The sequence below is a fragment of the Sus scrofa genome, chromosome 1 (genome assembly GCF_000003025.6).
Source record: "Sus scrofa isolate TJ Tabasco breed Duroc chromosome 1, Sscrofa11.1, whole genome shotgun sequence".
Taxonomy (NCBI): domain Eukaryota; kingdom Metazoa; phylum Chordata; class Mammalia; order Artiodactyla; family Suidae; genus Sus; species Sus scrofa.
Window position 1 is genome coordinate 204,185,726 of NC_010443.5, and position 19,706 is coordinate 204,205,431.

Sequence of the window (19,706 nt, forward strand, 5' to 3'; positions counted from 1 at the left end):
ATTCATTAAGTTATCTTTTCACTGTTACATGTTGAAAAGATAAAGTACTATTTACCTTTTAAAACAAAATACAATGGATGATATTGTGATACTTTCGTAATTCTATTGTTTTCTTTTTACCTTTTGGCTAAGTATGACCTATGCCTTAATGGTAAAAAACAAATAACTATCACTCTGAAATTCACAAAACATTGCTTTAGATATCTGACTCATTCAGTACCAACCCAAGGCCCAGTGACAATTGGAATATGAGCAACTTAAGGTCTACAACCCTTAATTTGATCTACCTATTTATCTAGCGTTGGTCAGACAGTTTGGACAAGCTTCCTAACTACTTAGAAAAAAAAAACTGGAGAAGAAAAAGAAAGAGGGAGGTTATAACTGTTCCTATAGAAGTAACCGCCAAGATTCCCATTCTGAAATATTTCTTAGGGTCATTTATAGGAATATTTGCCTTTAGAGTATGAGCCAGTGAAGCTCTATCACCATTTTATAATACATACTTCTAAAGATGAAAGAAATATGTCTACATATGCATATTCCATAGAATTATATGGGACTTTAATGATGTTTAGAGAGCCAGACTCATTACTTGGTTGTGAAAATCCAGATTTTATTCTTAACCACAAACTGCTTTCCTTTCTCTGAAGTGGCTTGGTAAAGACGAATGAATAAAGAATCGACTGAAATTAGGGGGATCTATTCTTATTCTCTGCGAAGCAATTCTTTATGGTCAGAAAAGAAAGTGGGTGAGAAATATAAAACTGGCAAAGCCAAAAGGATCTGCTAACATTTTGAACAAAACAACATGGTTCCAAATATGCATATATCATTTTATAACTAGCCCAACTCTCCCAGATAAATGACTCAGTCAATGGAAGCCATTTACGACAGCTCAAACCATCCTTGTCTTTCAATAACAAAGCATTCAGCTTGGCATTAATAGTAGGCTTGTAATACTTTATTGTCTTTTTGAACCAAACCCTGTCAGCTGTACCAGTGGCCACTTCACCCTATATTTGAGCATGCTAATGACCCTCCAGAGGTGAAGATTACATTTGTGGAAAACATTATATGCCAAGCATATCTGTCATTACTCTAGGATATGGGACCAAAAAAATAAAATGCTGCTTTTTATGTCAAAGAGTGTTCTGCCTATGTTTTCCTCTAGGAGTTTTACAGTATCCAGTCTTACATTCAGGCCTTAATCCATTTTGATTTTATTTATGTATATGGTGTTAGAGAATCTTTTTTTTTTTTTTTTTTTTTTTTGGTCTCTCTTTTTAGGGCCATACCTGCGCATATGGATGTTCCTAGGCTAGGGGTCTAAACAGAGCTGTAGCCACCAGCCTATGCCAGGGAAACAGCAACGCAGGATCTGAGCCATATCTGCAACCTACACCACAGCTCATGGCAATGCAGGATCCTTAACCCACTGACCAAGGCCAGGGATCCAACCTGCATCCTCATGGATGCCAGTCAGGTTCTGAGCCACAACAGGAATCCCAGAGAATCTTTTAATTTCATTTTTTTTTTTTACATGTAGCTTTCCAGTTTTCCCAGCATCATTTATTGAAGAGCTTGTCTTTTCTTTTTCTTTTAAAAAAATTATTACAGTTGATTTCCAATGTTCTATGAATTTCTGTTGTATAGCAAAGTGTGACCAATTATATATATACATACATATATATATACAGTCTTTTTCTCACATTATCCTCCATCATGTTCCATCACAATTGATTGGATACAGTTACCTGTGCTATACAGAAGGATCTCACTGCTTATCTACTCCAAATGCTACAGTTTGGATCTACTAACACCAAACTCCCAGTCCATCCCACTCTCTCTACTCCCTCTTAGCAACCACAAATCTGTTGTCCATGTCCATGAGTTTGTGTCTTTTCTGTAGATAGGTTAATTTGTTCCATATGTTAGATACCAGATGTAAGTGATATCATACGGTAGACTGTTTTTTCTTCATTGTACATTCTTACCACCTTTGTTGTAGATTAATTGACCATAGGTGTGTGGGTTTATTTCTGGCCTTCCTGTTCTGTTCCATTGTCTGTTTTTGTGCTATACCATACTGTTTTGATTACTGTAGCTTTGTGGTATAGCCTGAAGCCAAGGAGCCTGATTCCTTCAGCCCTGTTCTTCTTTCTCTAGATTGTTTTGGATATTCAGGGTCTTTTGTGTTTCCATATAAATTTAGAAAATTTTTGTTTTAGTTCTGTGAAAAATGCCATTGGTAATTTGATAGGGATTGCACTGTATCTGTAGATTGTCTTGGTTAGTACAGTCATTTAACAGTATTGATTCTTCCAATCCAAGAACATGCTATATCTTTCCTTCTGTTTGTTTCATCTTCAATTTCTTTCATTAGCATTTTATAGTTTTCTAGGAATAGGTCTTTTGCCTACTTAGGTAGGTTTATTACTAGGTATTTTATCCTTTTTGATGTGATGGTAAATGAGATTGTTTCCTTAATTTCTCTGATATTTTGTTGTTAGTATAGATAAATGCAAATGATTTCTGTATATTAATTTTGTATCCAACAACTTTATTGAATTAATTGATAAGCTCTAGTAGTTTTCTGGTAGCATTTTTAGGATTTTCTATATATAGCATCATGTCATCTGCAAACAGTGATATTTTTATTTCTTCTTTTCCAATTTGGATCCCTTTTATTTCTTTTTCTTCTTTGATTTCTGTGGGTAGGACTTCTAAAACTATGTTGAATAAAAGTGGCAAGAGTGGGCATGCTTGTACTGTTCCTGGTCTTAGAGGAAACACTTTTGGCATTTCATTGTTGAGTATGGTGTTAGCTGTGGGTTTGTCATATAAGGCTTTTATTGGGGTTGAAGTATGTCCCTCTAGCTCATTTTCTGGAGAGTTTTTTTTTTTTTTTTTTTTTTTTTTGTCTTTTTAGGGCCAAGCTTGTGGCATATGGAAGTTCCCATGCTAGAGGTCCAATCGGAGCTACAGCTGCCAGCCTGCACCACAGCCACAGCAACACAGGATCTGAGCCACATCTGTGACCCACACTACAGCTCACAGCAATGCTAGATTCTTAACCCACTGAGGGAGGCAAGGGATTGAACCCTCATCTTCATGGATACTAGTTGCATTCATTATCACTGAGCCACAACAGGAACTCCTGGAGAGTTTTATTATTATTATTATTATTATTATAAAGGGATCCTGAGTCTTATCAAAAGCTTTTTCTGCATCTATTGAGATGGTCATATGGTTTTTATTCTTCAATTTGTTAACATCATATATAACAGTGATTGATTTGTGGATATTGAAAAATCTTTGCATCCCTGGAATAATTCCCACTTGACCACAATATACGATTATTTTGATGTACTGTTGGATTCAGTTTGCTAGTATATTTCTGAGGATTTTTCCATCAATGTTCATCAGAGATATTGCCCTGTAATTTTCTTTTTTGTGTGTGATATCTTTGGTTTTGGTATTAGGGTGAGAGTAGACTCACAGAGTGAGTCTGGAAGTGTTATTTTCTCTGCAATTTTTTCAGAATAATTTCAGAAGGATAGGTGTTGACTCTTAGCAAAATGTTTGATAGAATTCATCTGTGAAACCATCTGTCCTGGACTTTTGCTTGTTGGTAGTTTTTAAATTACTGATTACATTTCTGTACTTGTAATTGGTCTTTTCATATTTACTGTTTCTTTCTTATTCAGCCTTGGGAGACTATACCTTTATAAGAATTTTTCCATTTCTTCTAGGTTTTCCATTTTATTGGTGTAGAGTTGTTCATAGTAGTCTCTTATGATCCTTTGTATTTCTGTGGTGTCAGTTGAAACTTTCCCTTTTTCATTTCTGATTTTATTGATTTGAACCTTCTTTTTTGGGGGGAGGGGGGTGCTGTACCTATGGTATATGGAAGTTCCCAGGCCAGGGATAGAATCTGAGCTGGAGCTGCAACCTATGCCACAGCTGTGGCAACACCGGATCCTTGACTTACTGCACTGTGCAGGGGATCGAACCCTTTCCTCCACAGTGACATGAGCTCCTACAGTCAGATCCAGGGAACTCCCCACTGCCTTGGTTATTAGCAAGAAGCAATATAGATAGTAAACCATAAATATATTTCTACATATCTCTATAACATCTCTTTTTGAGCAGATACATCTGATTTTTTTTCAGCAAGAGTTTTCCATTATCTTACTCAGGAGAGAATTATATCAATACAAAGTGCTTAAAAACAAGGTATAAGCTTGACCCTCTGAAAGATTTTTAAAAATAATGAAGTCTATTTAGTAGAGTCTAATTTACAAAGAATAGTTACTAAGAACACTTGGGGTACTTAAAAAATATTCCAAGGAATTAAAGACAGCACTGAATACACACAACAATGATAAGACTGGTTGCAGAGCTTCTGTCAAGTTACCTTTGGGTTTATAGCAGGGAGTGGGTATGATGCATTCCTCTTTTATGTGGGGCTTGGTTTTGGGGCTACAGCCTCCGGTGTGCATTCCTCGATGGTCGATGCAGAGGACCACACGGTACCTGAGGCCCTGGCCACATGTCACCGTGCACTGGAAGGAGAATGCAAGAGAAGAGACTCATAGGCAAAGCCTTGTTTACCTTTTTTTATTTCCCACCTGAGACTTTTAAATGGCAGCTTTTACAGAAGGACTGCTGGTGGATTTATACCACTTATTTCCAGTCATGGGGTCTTTGCTCTATTTGGCTATTTCAGGGTGAAGCTGGCTGCAAAATTAATCACTAGCAATTTCTTAGTTTTGGATTAGTCAGTCAGCATTTTTAAGCACCTACTGTGTGTAAAGTTCCAAACCAAGCAGTAAAAAGAAGAAAAGAAATTGTAGAGTGTACCCAATTTTGATTAGTATTTTAATTTTATTTAGTCACTTTGTTATTGACTGGTATGTCCTAAATATGGGAAATGCCAGCTACCATGTGGAGGTTAAAAAAAAAATCAGTTTCTGGAGTTCCCGTCCTGGCTCAGTGGTTAACGAATCTGACTAGGAACCATGAGGTTGTGGGTTTGATCCCTGTCCTCGCTCAGTGGGATAAAGATCCAGCGTTGTCGTGAGCTGTGGTGTAGGTCGCAGATGTGGCTCAGATCCCGCGTTGCTGTGGCTCTGGCGTAGGCCGGCAGCTACAGCTCCGATTAGACCCTGGGAACCTCCATATGTAGCAGATGTGGCCCTAGAAAAGGCAAAAAGACAAAAAAAAAAAAAATCAATTCCCATCATAGCTACTTTATATTACAGCATGGTTGACCCAATTGATTAGGTGACATGGAAAAAAAAACATTTAAATAAACTGATTCAATAACCAGATGTAGACAACATCTGGTCTATACTCCTGGGAGCAAGTCTAGATAGAGAGAGATGCCACAGCTCTGATCTGCTGCCACAAAGCCACAAGGCTAAGGGCATTGCCTTTTGCCATCTCTGTGCCGAGGGCACAATGGCTTATCTCTTTCTCCTTCAATTTCCTTTGCCATTTCAAACCTTTTTGCACTAGCAGCCAGGAACCCCTCAATAATATTAATTATCCCCCTTCCCTCCATTCTAATTAGGTTGCTATTTTCATTTATCTTTTTGCAATGAATAATGTACATAGTTTTTAAAATATATATAATTTTATTCTTCACCCACCCAAGACACTGTTTGGATATAGGCAAAGTATAAGAAATAAAAAATGAAACCAAACTTTTGGTCTACTGAGCTCGATCATCAGAATAGCTTACTTAGCTTCAGGCTCAGTCATTCAGCCTCAACTACTCTTGACAGGCATTTGTCTCCCCTTGCCACTTAAGGGAACCTTATGGGGAGCCATATATGCTTCTTCAAGTAACTTGAAGAAAGATGTGTGTGTGTGTGTGTGTGTGTGTGTGTGTGTGTGTGTGTATATACATAGATATATATGTAATTTTTTTTCTGCTCATTTACTTTTGGCTATGCTCAATTTGCAGCAAGCGCTAAACCCTTGCAAGGGATAGGCTTCTAGACCTTTCAAGTGGAGAGGTGGGGAACTGCACAGGATGGCCAGTGGGGTCATGATGAGGAGAGGGAAGAGTGGCCTTACTCTCCTAATGAACAAAGAAAGAAGGCACAGTTACCGGAGACCACTCCTGTGCCAGCCATTTAGGGCAGTCAAAAATGTTGCAGGGCTGCACGATGGGCATCTTAGGGGTGTACATGCATTTCCACTCTTCCACTGAGGTGACATGCCCCTGGATGTCCTCCTCCACACAGGAAACTGCCCGGCTCTGGATGCCCCCCCCACACGAGGAGGAGCACGCGGTCCACGGGGTGGCCTCCCACCTACAGAAGCAAGGGGAGTCATCAGGGCGGACACGCACACTGCCAGCCTCCTCAATGAACTTTCCCACCAACCCCGTTCCCAGTGCCCATTGGGGCATCAGGTTTTGATAGGCTATGGTCCAGAGAACCAAGAGCAAGCTACTGCCTGAAATCTGATGAGTCAGAGAGAAGGGTTCAGTGCTGGCAGAAGTGCTCTGTAATCGCTGAAGCTCTACACATATGTAAGATATTACTGCTTGAGAGCTGTCTACAAGGATATCTGTGGTGTCTGTAAGCTACTCAAAAGAGGGCTGTTTCATCCTTACAGTTTCAATACACATTCTGTGTGTGTGTTTGTGTGTGCATGTATATAATACTTACATTATTGTGTATTTTATAAATATATATTCTGCATCTATCTATCTATCTATCTATCTATCTACCTATCTATCTATAAATATCTATCTCAAGACTGAAACTGGTTAATGAGTCAACACTAATAGTTTGTACTTGGGCTCATACTTTCCATTTTCTTTATTTTTATTTTTTATTTTTTATTTGTTTATACTTTTCATTTTCAATATAATAGTTTATTACTCAGCTTCTGGATACTTTTGCATGAGGAACACATGAAAGATCAGGGTTTACCAAACACTCTTTCTCCCTTCCCTCTACAGTCATCAATTTGCGACTACGTGGATTCAGTGTAATTCTAAGGTTCAAAGTGTACCATCATTAAGGAGCCGGGATGTTACTATAGGCAATATCTACTTATTCCCTAAGTCTTGGGGGTTATTGAAAGCTAGCATTCCTCCAGTAAAGAACTGAGACTGCGAAGAAGTTTGGTTTTGGTCGAAAGGCTGATGGCATTAGAATCTATAGATACAGTAAAGTAAGGGGAAAAATAACAACATTGTCAATACCATTTAAGAGAAATTCATTGACTTTTCAGATCTCTATACAGTTCTAAAGCATTTGGGACCAGATACAGAGAGATAGCTTTACTGATTCTTTTCTCTCTTCCTGTAGATTTAGAGGATTTTTAAAAATAGAAATATTTTTAACAATAAAAACTGAATTTTTAAAAATATAAACATGGGGACTGGGCTTGCTTTTCTTGCATATATAGTCTGCTTGTTGATGAGGATTTCTAAGAAAGTTTTAGATTTCTACTAGAATTCTGAGAGAGATCATTTTAATGAGAGAAATAAAAATGTTGCCAAATTGATCCACTTGGATACTTAGGTTTAAAAATACCACACAGGCATACCATGGAGACATGAATTATTCTCTAGGTAGAATCTCATGTACATGGTGAGCCTGACTTCTCTTCTGCCTAAGGCTGGATAATGTGTGTTTCCCAGTTACAGAGAGTTTTCCTCCACATTTTCTCTGCACTGTTGAAGCCCAGGCAATGACTGTTATCTTTACTGCCAACAGCCTAAACATGCTGCCAAATACAATATTTTCCTATGCATACTTCCCCAGGAGACATATTATAAAATGTTATTATGGGGAAACTGAGGCCCTCTGTTTAGCCCTTTGGAGACTTTCTGTTCCCTTTCAAGAGAAGGAAGCAGCTCTGTAGAGAGTTTCTCTTCCAAAAGGGTAAGACCAATTCTCATTGGTCTCCATGTAAATCTCTGGAGAGCTTCCCTCTGGAGGTGAAGAGCAGGTCTGATTCAGACTGAATTTGGGCTGAAGGTATATGTACTAATTCACAATGGACTTGATCTGACATTGAACTGGGAATATGTTGATTGAATGGACATTTAATCTCTTAGAACATTAAGATGCCATAAAAGAGCACTTTCTAATTGGTACTCTAACATCCCTGAACTTGTCCCTTCTAAAGAGAGAGAGTGATTAATTTCTGTCTCAGTACTTGGACCTGGTCCATACTGTAATTTCATAAACAGTCATAAGTATGCTTTTCAATGTCAGTGATCACAGAAGACAAATGATGCCACTATTATCATAAGTATTTATAGTATAGTTCCAGCAGTCACTTATAGTTCTACATGTGAAAAATTATCATGTGAATCCTTGCATAATAATAGGATTATGTAGAATTTCAAAGCAAAATATCTTAGTGCTCTGAAGAAGGTATAACAAATGCTGAGAGAGGACATCAGTTAGGATATCTTAAAACAGGGACCCAGTAAGTATTTGGGGAAAAAAAAGTATATCCAAGAATACTTGTCCTGGAAGAATAATAGATGGGTTCATATACCATCTATTTTAACTCCTTTGGGTTTTAATTTTTTTAAGTACTCAGTTTAAGTACTTAAATACTTAATTTTTAAAGTACTCAGTAAATTGTTTGCGAAATTCTCAAATTTAAGGATTACATGGAGAAGTTACATATATTAATTATGAATGAAAGAGAATTCATCAGACTATGTTCTTAAATTATGTTCAGATATGTGTTATAGTCAAAGACTGAAAGCAAGAAAAAAATCTAAAAATTCATTAACTGTGCTTTGTATCTGCACTTGTGATCTTAAACCCATTTAAGTAATTTCAATAAGTAAAGCTTTCTGCCTTGATCAGTAGGTAGCTGCCCTCTGAGAACCATTTTTGAGTCTCAATTCTTAAGAAATGAGAACATTTTTGTAGAAAATAGCTTCCCTTCACTAAGGCTTTATTGATAAAGCAGAACATCTAGATTTAGAATTAGTTCAGTAACAGAAGTGCATGGGGGTAAGTCCTGTTTCTTTGCTAGTTGTCCCTTCCCATTGTGAGGTATGGACAGGCCAAAGTGTGCACAAGACAGACTGCAAACAAACATCAAGGACTTTCATTTTAATCTATCACTGAGAGTAATGAGCTTCAGGCACTTGGGGGAAATCCCAACATATAAGAAATCAAGTTTAACCTAAGACAGGCATTAGTCACACCAGAGAAAGATAAGCACAAGAGATCACAGATACGAAAGAGACTTAGGAGTGCCATTACAGGAAAAACATAAACTCCATGTTCTCACCTCTCACACCCAGCTGTGCCTTTATCTTGAAATGCATGGCCTTCACACAAACAGACAAACATGTGTCCTACGAATACTTATTTTACAGATACAAGAAATTGAAATCAAATGAAGTCTTGGTTCAGTTAAATTAATCTTTTTATATTTTCATTCCATTTTTTTTTTTCAAGTTTGGTTCTGGTTCAGACCAGGAAAAGGATACATCAGTAGCATTCTAAAGTTATTTATTGTCTTTATCAATATAGTCATAGGAAAGTGGGAGGGAGCTGATTAATGAAGTAACTCTTAATGGGGAGAAGTTAAAAACCCCAAGCAATTATATATACCATAGATCAAGTATACCTCTCTATACGCTACCATTAGAATGATGAAAAGTGAGTTGCCTGCCAGTCACTATTTAAGTAGAGGCCAGATGACAACTTGTATTGGTTTGTGTGTGTGTGTGTGTGTGTGTGTGTGTGTGTGTACATGTGTGAATACATCTGCAGTAAATACACATATATGCATGTTTTTGTAAATATACGTGTTTGTATATGTCTGGCAAATGGGTGTGAGATTGGTGGGGGAAGAGTGGGAGAATGAAGCTCACTGGGGGACTGAACTACATGATCTCAAGGTCCTTTCTGTACATCAATTCATTGATGTACTTGAAGATTTTCAAAAACTTTGCTTTATTTTACAGTTGAGAATAACATTATTTTCTGGGCTTTGTTTAGTTTGAGATTAAGGAAAACATTGTGGATTATTTCCAACTATTTGTGATCTGATTTAAACCTTAGGTTCTAAGCAGTAGCTGGCTCCCTGCAGTCTCAATGAACAAAAAGAATAGAGCAAAGGTCTTTCTAGCACAGTGTTGACTTCAAACCCAAGTCTAATTTCTGCTCTCTGGGAAGCTGTTCCCAATATGGCAGGCCAGACATTAAGGAGCTAGTGTATTTTTCAGCTTCTCCAGTTTTCTTATGAATATATTAATAAAGAGAACAAGTTATTTGAAAAGCCCCTCAATCACTATAATGATTTTTTTCTAGTTTTAAAAAACATTATACTTTCAAAAAGCAACATAGTGCATGGAATATTATGTTTTGGGAGAAAAACCTCCCCTTTCCACCAAATGGTCTGAACAATTAGGGCATAAAAAACTGCCTTTTTTGTATTTAATTATAATTTTTTTGGAAAAAAAAAGATATTCAAAGCTCCTATGCAGGGTAATACCACATCTGGAATTCCACATTTGTGGTATTGGGGTAATAATTCAGGCAGTGTTTGTTTAACAGTTAGCAACAGTGCTTTAATGACCAGGGTCCCATTGCAGAGGAAACATAGAAAAGGACAAAGGGAGTGAAAGAAAGACATAACATAAACCCATACACTGTATCTAATCAGAGTGAATTACTGTGTCCACTCCAATGTAATCTGACCCTATCTTAAAATGGTTTTTGAATGACAAGCTTACAGTCTGAGCAGGCCAGGGTTATTCAGAAGCAGAGCTCAGGATGGATTGTAAAGCATACTATCTACCATCTTATTTTGACAAAAAACACACAAAATCTCTATATGAATAGATATAAAAGAAGCAGAAGACTGATTTACTACTTCTAGCATCAGGATGATAGATTTACGTACCGAGGAAGGGGATGGTAGAGGTCATAAGGCATGATCTGCTTGTATCCGTCACTGTTAGGAACAATAATGCCAACCCTCTGAGTAGAAGGTACACACAATAAAATAAGCACTAAATGATCACATTATACAAATCTTTTTAGACAAATGCAAAACAACATTAATAAATTTTCTCTGAAAAAACAGCACTGAAACAGTTCAATATCTTTAGGCTAGCATTTGCATGAGGATGGGGCAAGGTCTTTGAAAGGGCACCGTTTACTATAATTAGTTCTCTGATCCAAACAGGAAATACCAGTGGGAAGGGTGGTGGCAAGAAAACTTGGCACCTCATCATTAACTATGACACAATAAGCTCGTAAATGTTCTTTAATCCCCCCAATTATACATCCTATGAGGTCATTATTATCATCATTATTAATGTTACTTCCAGATGCTCACCAAGCAATTACAGTTACTGTCTCAATTCTAATGAAAGAGAGAACTCTATATGAGACTATGTACCTGGGAACTGACAATACTATGTAATGTGCATTAGCAAATAGGTAATGCACTCTTGGCAGATCTATGGATTTTAGCACTATCTGGAAAGCAGCCACTTGGTTATTTTATAAAGGGAAGGGGAACTTGTGAATACAGTAGACAGCTGTCAACAAAAGAGAATTCCCTACCAAAATAAAGGTAGAGAAGTTAAAATGAGATAATAAATATGAAAGATCTTTTTTTGTGGTCTATAACATGCGATACAGTGTTAACTGCTATTATGGTGGTGGTTGTGACTGTTTTTGATAGTCGTTAGTGCCCTGGAAAACCTGTGAGATTTAGAGATAAAGACTAAAGGAGCAATAAGAGATGTCATTTTAGGCTGCCTGGCTAATGGATTCACAAGAGATGATATTATAGGCTATCTGGGAATCCCCAGAGGCCTTTAGGACTCCAATAAAATACACTAACCCACCTCATAGATTGACAAGCCTCCCACTGGCAAGATTTTCTTCTTGCTGAGCCCCTAGATTGGAAGATTTATGGCTCATGAATCTCAGATAAAAGGCTAGTACAACAGAACCGCCATCAAAAGTGAGAGACAGAGAACGCTCATTTGATGCATGTCATGTATTTGCTGGAGCAAAGCATGGTAGGGCATGAGCAGAAGACACCTATTTTACAATTGATGAATAATAGCAAGTACCTCTTTTGAAAACTGAAGGAACTCATGTATTCTATTCTGGGATAAATGGATGGGTATATATGTATATATCCATATTCAACATAAAGGTCTATATTTATATTTAAATAAGAAATGAAGACTCTCTTTGAGCCCATCTTTAACATAAGATGATATAACATGTTCTTTTTATGTGGCTAGAAAACCTAAGCTTTTGGGTAGAAAGAGTGAGCTAGGTATACTATGGAAAAGAAAGACAAAACATAGCACTGAATGGACATCATGACAGAGAAGGAGGAAAGAAGAAGTGACAAAGAGGGTAGTTCCTGAAGAAATTACTGGAAGGTAATGGAGAAATGAGAGAAATTATGTTTGGAAGAAAATGGGAAATGAATCTTTGAATATAGGCTTACATTCCCAAGAGGGACAAACACTGGAAAACTAATTCAATTATTTATCTTACATGACTAGATTCTCTTCATTTATTTGTATGACTAAAGTTTTGGTACCCATTTATATGACTAAATTATCATGGCGCATGTATGTGCATTACCCTTAAGTAATAATGTTTGGGAAAATGGATGCTGCCTTTTGAGAAAACTCCAAATCCTGCAGCTCTATCATAAGAGGGGGATTAATATTAACATAAATTTCTCCCTGTTTTTCCAAGTTAGAGAAACTTCCCATTCTCTTCTGCCTTCTTTGGCCAAGAAACTGGATGCGAAAGGTTTATCTTGCCTTTTGTTAGAATCATGTGATCTCTTTCCAATAATTCTTACGCTTAGTAATTAAGGAAATTTTCGTTTTAAAAGAACTGTATTTGATAAAGTTCCAACTTTCCAAAGTTCTTCTAATAACTGGTCTGAGAGTAGCTAATTAAGGAATACATAGAACTGACTTTGTAGTTATATTTTAGGTAATGCTAGTATCTTTACTCATGCCTACTTTCAGATCTAAATGCAGAAATGCATATTGCTGCCTTCTCTCCTAAAAAAATTTATAGCTATGATTTGTCATTTTCAATATTAGAACAAACTGTTACAGATCTCTGCCAACTGATTTATCAGCTGCTGATATTTAAAAGGGAAGCAGTAATATTGAAGGAGACAGGCTAGAAGAAAAGAAGAGGAATGAGAGAGGGTGTTATGGAATTCAAGATGTTGGACTTTGCATTGGACTGATTTAGAAGTTCTGTTTTTGTTTGAACAAGGAGCTTTAAACCTGGATTCAGCAAAACGCTAGCTATATTTGTCTTTCTATGGCATAGGTCATGGTGAAGACTCATAAAATGACTCTATGGCACCTGTGAAAACAGAAAGATATCAAAACAATGGTGCTCTGTCCAGTCCTGTTAATGCATATTCATGTGCATGGGCTCGATTCTCTCTTGGGGTTCATGCCACGGCCCTGGCCTTTCACCACACTGTCACAGAGGGGCAGGCAATGCTGCCTAAACTTAACTTTCAATTGCTTCCTTTTAAGACACTCAATCTTTTTCTCCAGCAAAGTGTACCTACTGAAGAATGATATAAAAAGATGTCATTTAGGGACTTTAACATGTTCTTCCCATGTTTAATTCTTGCTTTGCATGTGTATGTGTGCATGTGTACGTATGCATTCAGACACATGTCTGAATACATGTGGAGAGGGGAAGGAGGCAAAAATGATTTTAAAAAATGATCACAAAGGGATCATATCATAAGCAGTTGGTTTGGGAGCAAAGCCACTCCTTCTCCATTGACTTAACTATTCTGATCACTCATGCACTTCCTATACTGGGTAGTGACCTGATTCCATCGAAATTTCCCCAAATCAGGGGTCAGGGTGGGATGAAGGGAAGATGAGAACAAAGATGCCATCCTGGACTTGTGTGGTACAAGTAGAAGAGAGACATTGCATTTCAAAGTACACACTGTGCTAAACTGCCCAATGACAGGAGAATGCTTCAATACTCTGAGGGGCTCAGGTAGTGAAATACTATGTAGTATATGATAATGAAGCCTTTTGAACCATTTTTGATGACATGGAAAATGTTCAAATATAAGGTTAACTGAAAAAATCCAATACAAAATATAATGCACAATGTAATCCATAATACTAAGAAAATTCACATATTCATATATCACCTATACACTAATTTTTGTAAAGTCTCTCTCTCTCTATGTGTGTGTATGTGTGTACATACGGAGAAAAGAACCAAAATGAGTGGTTAGTTCCTGGTGTTAAGATTATGGGTGTTTTTTTGCTTCCTTCTTTTGATGCTTCTCTGTTTTTCAAGTTTTCTAGAATATACAGCCACATGAATTAGAATATTTAAGTACAACATAATTTCAGCTTGAGAAAGTATAAGATGGAAACATTTAGAAACATGAGATAAATGGATGTAATGAGGCTATCACCTCAGTTCCCATGTGTTGCTTAAAGATGATTGAGTCTTTGTCCTAAAAGCATCTCAGAAGCTATTTTTAGAACGATAGCCCTGACTTTACAAACCAAGCCATGCTCAGGCTCACACTACTCAAGTGTAAAACTCACGTATCCTGATCAATCTCTCTCTCTGAGAAAAGTCCGAATGTAGGGTTCTGGGTTCTTTCTACAATGGGAATGAATCGCTTTCATGGCTTCACCCAGCCCTTCCAGTGCAGCTCTCAGGACCTTGTGCCTCTTCTCTGGGGCTGCAGAGCCTCACTCCTGACTTCCTGACAGCAGGATATGCTCTCAATTTGTCAGGCTCAGGGTGTCCAGACAATTTGTTATCTCCCCCTGCAAACTGCTTTTTCTCCTGGGATCACTGTTACTGTTAGGAGCACTGTCATCCTCCCACCCACCCAGGGTGGCACAGGCCATCTTTGCTTCTTCTCTTTCTTGTGTTCTTTACAGACATCAGTTCTTCCAGGTGTGACCTCTGTGTCATGAATGTAGGCTCTTTCGCATCAGTCTCCTAACAGATCTCCCTGCCTGCGCGATTGCCTCCTCCAATCCAGCCTGCTCATTGCAGTCCTAGTGATGGATACTTTACTTCCCTATGATGCCTACAACACCCAATGAAATATCCCCCCCACTTTTTTTTGTCTTTTTGCCTTTTCTAGGGCCACTCCCGTGGCATATGGAGGTTCCCAGGCTAGGGGTCGAATCGGAGCTGTAGCTGCTGGCCTACACCACAGCCACAGCAACTCGGGATCCGAGCCGCATCAGCAACCTACACCACAGCTCACAGCAACGCCAGATCCTTAACCCACTAAGCGAGGCCAGGGATCAAACCAGAAATGTCATGGTTCTTAGTCAGATTCGTTAACCACTGAGCCATGAGGGGAACTCCCAATGAAATATCTTAAGTGCTACCTCTGCTAAAGCCTGTCCTTATTTGCCCTCTCAGCATCTAGCCAGGAAATTCTCTCTTCTTCTACCAAATACCCCCTCATCACTTTTAATTATGTACTGACTTCTAACTATAAGTTTTCTTTAGTTTAACACTATGGGACAAAATCCATGTTGGTTCTTTTTTGTTGTTTTTAAATTGAAGTATAGTTGAGTTACAATGTTGTGTTAAATTTAGAGGTACAGTAAAACATTATATATAATACATAATATGTAAGTTTTATATGTTATGTGTATGTATGTCTTTTCCCTTATGTCTTACAGATTCTTTACTATATCTTTTCTTTTCTTTTCTTTTTTTTTTTCTTTTTGCCATGCCCACAGCATGTGGAAGTTCCTGGGATTGAACCCACACCATAGCATCTACCTGAGCACGGCAGTGACAACGCCAGATCCTTAATCAGCTGCTCTACAAGGGAACTTTGTTTACCGTATCTTTTAACAGAGTCTTCTCGCACAGAGGCAGTGAGTAAATATTCACTCAATGAAATCATGCCATTGATGTGCAGACACAAAAGCAAGCAGTGCAACTACCATCCAGAATGAAAGCAAGCAAAGAAACAAGAATAAGGTTAAAGAAATTCCCAAACTGGGAGTTCCTGCTGTGGCTCAGCAGAAACCAATCTAACTAGTATCCATGAGGATGTAGGTTCGATGCCTGGCCTTGTTCAGTAGGTTAAGGATCTGGCGTTGCCATGAGCTGTGGTGTAGGTCTCAGATGCAGCTTGGATCTGGCGTTGCTGCGGCTGTGGTGTAGGCTGGCAGCTGTAGCTCCAGTTCAGCTCCTAGCCTGGGAACTTCCATATGCTGTGGTTCTGGCTCTTTAAAAAAAAAAAAGAAAGAAAGAAAAAAGAAACTCCCAAACTGCCACTCACTGCACATTTTAGTCCACTCCTTCCTCTTTGCTAGCTCTGTCATCTGTGCGAGAGGCTGTTTTGGAGGGTAGGCTGGCAGTCTAGGAAGGCTGCTTTGGCAGGCAGAGGTGGCTGGGTGGTCTGGGGCAGAGAAAGGACAGCCTAATGGCATCTCTGTGTTAACCTGCTTAGCTTAACTCTACATCTCTTCCATTGGGTACCTCCCAGAAATAGCCATGGCAGCTTTTTAAAAATCTTATCTTCCCTTTCTGTCCCATGTGTCTTTCAGATATCATGCTGCTTTGTAACTATAGGACTTAACGTCCCCTGGGCAGTTGTGGTCCAGATAGTAGCTGATTCTTTTTTGCCTTTGTCATGGCATCAAGCACAGAACTTGGCACAGGATTGATACTCAATAAAAAAATGAATGAAATTGTGGGTGGTGGAAGGAGTTCTGGCACAGAAGAGAGTTAATTCATCTTCTCTTGACAACTCCAGGGCAAGAGAAACTAATATCTTCCTAAGTAACTGTTTAGAATGGGGGAGGAGAGAAGTAATAAAAAGTTGGAAGAGACACAAGCGTTTACGTTTTCATGAGAGGCAGGGTGCAAAGGACCATGGCATAACGAGGGCAAGAACACCTCTGAGGAGTTGGGGGAGGGAAGGTCTATTTTCCTCTCTGCTAACCCTGTTTCTGTGTGACCCTGAATGCATTACACTTGGATTTCTGCATTGGTCTTTTGCAAAATCTAAGTATTGGATGAAATGAGGAGGGTTTTTTTTTTTTTTTTTTTCCCACTGTACAGCAAGGGGGTCAGGTTATCCTTAGATATATACATTACAATTACAGTTTTTCCCCCACCCTTTCTTCTGTTGCAACATGAGTATCTAGACATAGTTCTCAATGCTATTCAGCAGGATCTCCTTGTAAATCTATTCTAGGTTGTGTCTGATAAGCCCAAGCTCCCGATCCCTCCCACTCCCTCTCCCTCCCATCAGGCAACCACAAGTCTCTTCTCCAAGTCCATGATTTTCTTTTCTGAGGAGATGTTCATTTGTGCTGGATATTAGATTCCAGTTATAAGTGATATCATATGGTATTTGTGTGGTATATATACACAATGGAATACTACTCAGCCATAAAAAGGATGACATAATGCCATTTGCAGCAACATGGATGGAACTAGAGAATCTCATACTGAGTGAAATGAGCCAGAAATGAGGAGTTTTAAGATGAAATAAGAATGGGTGCCTGGAAGCCCATCCCAAGGAGCCCACTCTTATCTGTCCTCTTCCTGGTAGTTGCTGGGACAGAACTCAGGGTTCTGTGAACTACAGACTGAAAATTATTGAACTAGGGAATCATCTCAAAATCTCTCCTACTATAAAAGTTGGTGACTTAATGAAACACAGTAGCTTTCCTTATTGTTTAAAGAGGCAAGCTGGGATCCAGCAAGTGAGGAAATAGTCTATAATAGGTGACAATTAAAAAAAAAATTCATTTAATTTTTAGAACTAGACCACAAGAACCCTGCATGCTTCACTGGTTTAGGCTTTGAAAATACTTTAAAGATACGTATTCACTTTCTGCTATAAAAACAGAGTTTTTGATCTTTTGACCCAAAATATCATAATTTCCTCATATCTCTATTTCTGTGGTTAAACATACTTGATATTCATGAATGCAATTTCTTTACTGCCTTTAAATAAGTGGGACTAATATGTCCTTGGGTGTTTAGCTCTTCCTGTACTGTCCTACTGTCCTCAGTGATCTGGCCATGGTTTGATTTGAGTAAACCTCAATATTTATGCTTATAGAAAAGAGGCTTGGCTAACCTGGGTACATGGTCAATTCAAAGACCCAGGACACCAAACTTTGCACTGATATAATTGGCGGTTCTATTCTGGCTGTGGGGTCAATGGTGGATTTAAACCACATCTCACGGGTTGCTGAAAGCATCGTGCATAACAAGGGTACACCCGTGGGACAGGATGGAACCAGGGATCGAGTGACCTGAGTTGACATAATATACGAGATACTCCAGAACTAGAGGCACTTAGGTCTACAACTAGCTTTCTTTTACCCACCCTGACTTGGGGCAGGCGCCATAATGCTCTTTGGGCTTCAGTTTTTTCATCTGTAAATATAGATGATAATCTCTGTCTAGCTAACATTTTAGGAAAGGCAAAACTGAATTGAGATAATGGATACTAAAGCACTTAAAATTTCAAATAGCAGAACATTGGGCAAGCCATTTTATAGGTTTGGTTCTCAATAATAATTAGCTGATTTTTGCTGAGCGCCTGGCATCTTGCTAAGAGCTTTACATGCATCACGTCATTTAATCCTCATAATTACTTTCCAAGAGGAATATTAAACTCATTTTCTGGTGGCAAAACTAAGGCCTAGAGAAGTTAAGTAAAGAAGTTACTTAGCTGCTAAAGTCACATTGATAGATGGAGGTTACAAATGAGGAGGATGATAATGTCTGTTCTCTTAATTCACAAGTTAATCACAAGAATTACATAAATAATTATATTTTTTAAAAGCTTAAAATGTAATCTAGGAAGTAATTATTATTATTAGTGATGAACTGGCTTGGTGGAAGAACTGAACTGCCGCCATTTCTGAGTTGCAGTTGATTGTCTGATGATGTGTGGTAAGTCTATAAACTTGTGAAAGGTATGACCACACACTCTAAAAAACACTGGAACAAGGCTTTATTTATCTCATCATAAATGCATGAAAGTGCAAATGGGATTTTACAATGGTATTTTTTATTGCTTACTCATTAGCTACTAAAAGTAATATATTTAAATGAGGTTGAGTACAAAAAAGGAAGTCATTACTTTTCTAAATCACTTAACTTATTTTAATAAAACAAAAAGAGCCTCATGATTAGGAAAATGTTTCATTATACTTTAATTTCTATCTGAATAAACCATTCTCTAGTCCTTACATTGATTTCTCCTTTTTTTTTGGAAATGGACACTGTCATAAACCCCTCATGGATTAAAGGACAATGTCTCACAGCTGGTTAAGTGGGGATTTCAGGTAATGACACATTGATATTTATCTTAATTTCTCATGGCCATGTTTTTGTTGTTGTTGTTTGTTTTTTTACCCACACCCACAGCATATGGAAGTTCCCAGACCAGGGCTTGAATCAGAGCTACGGCTGCTGACCTATGCCACAGCCACAGCAACATGGGATCTGAGCCTCATCTGCAACCTACACCACAGCCCATGGCAAGCCAGATCCTTTAACCCACTGAGCAAGGCCAGGGATCAAACCCACATCCTCATGGAAACTAGTTGGGCTCATAACCCACAGAGCCACAATGGGAACTCCCTCTGGGCCATGATTTTTTTAAAAAATCTGATAAATGTGATTTGCTTT

The 19,706-nt window shown here is 38.2% G+C and overlaps 1 protein-coding gene across 3 annotated transcripts in view; it reads right to left on the reverse strand.

Moving 5' to 3' along the window:
• ADAMTSL1 (ADAMTS like 1) overlaps positions 1-19,706 on the reverse strand; it is a 1,007,583-nt gene that overhangs the window by 249,072 nt on the left and 738,805 nt on the right. For 2 of the 3 annotated variants that reach the window (XM_021074260.1, XM_021074276.1), the window contains 3 exons: positions 10,912-10,962; positions 6,119-6,323; positions 4,418-4,565 (listed from right to left, as the gene is read on the reverse strand). In XM_021074260.1, coding sequence (XP_020929919.1) covers positions 4,418-4,565; positions 6,119-6,323; positions 10,912-10,962 — 404 coding nt within the window. The remainder of the gene's footprint in view (positions 1-4,417; positions 4,566-6,118; positions 6,324-10,911; positions 10,963-19,706) is intronic. The other variant, XM_021074267.1, reaches the window with a different exon arrangement.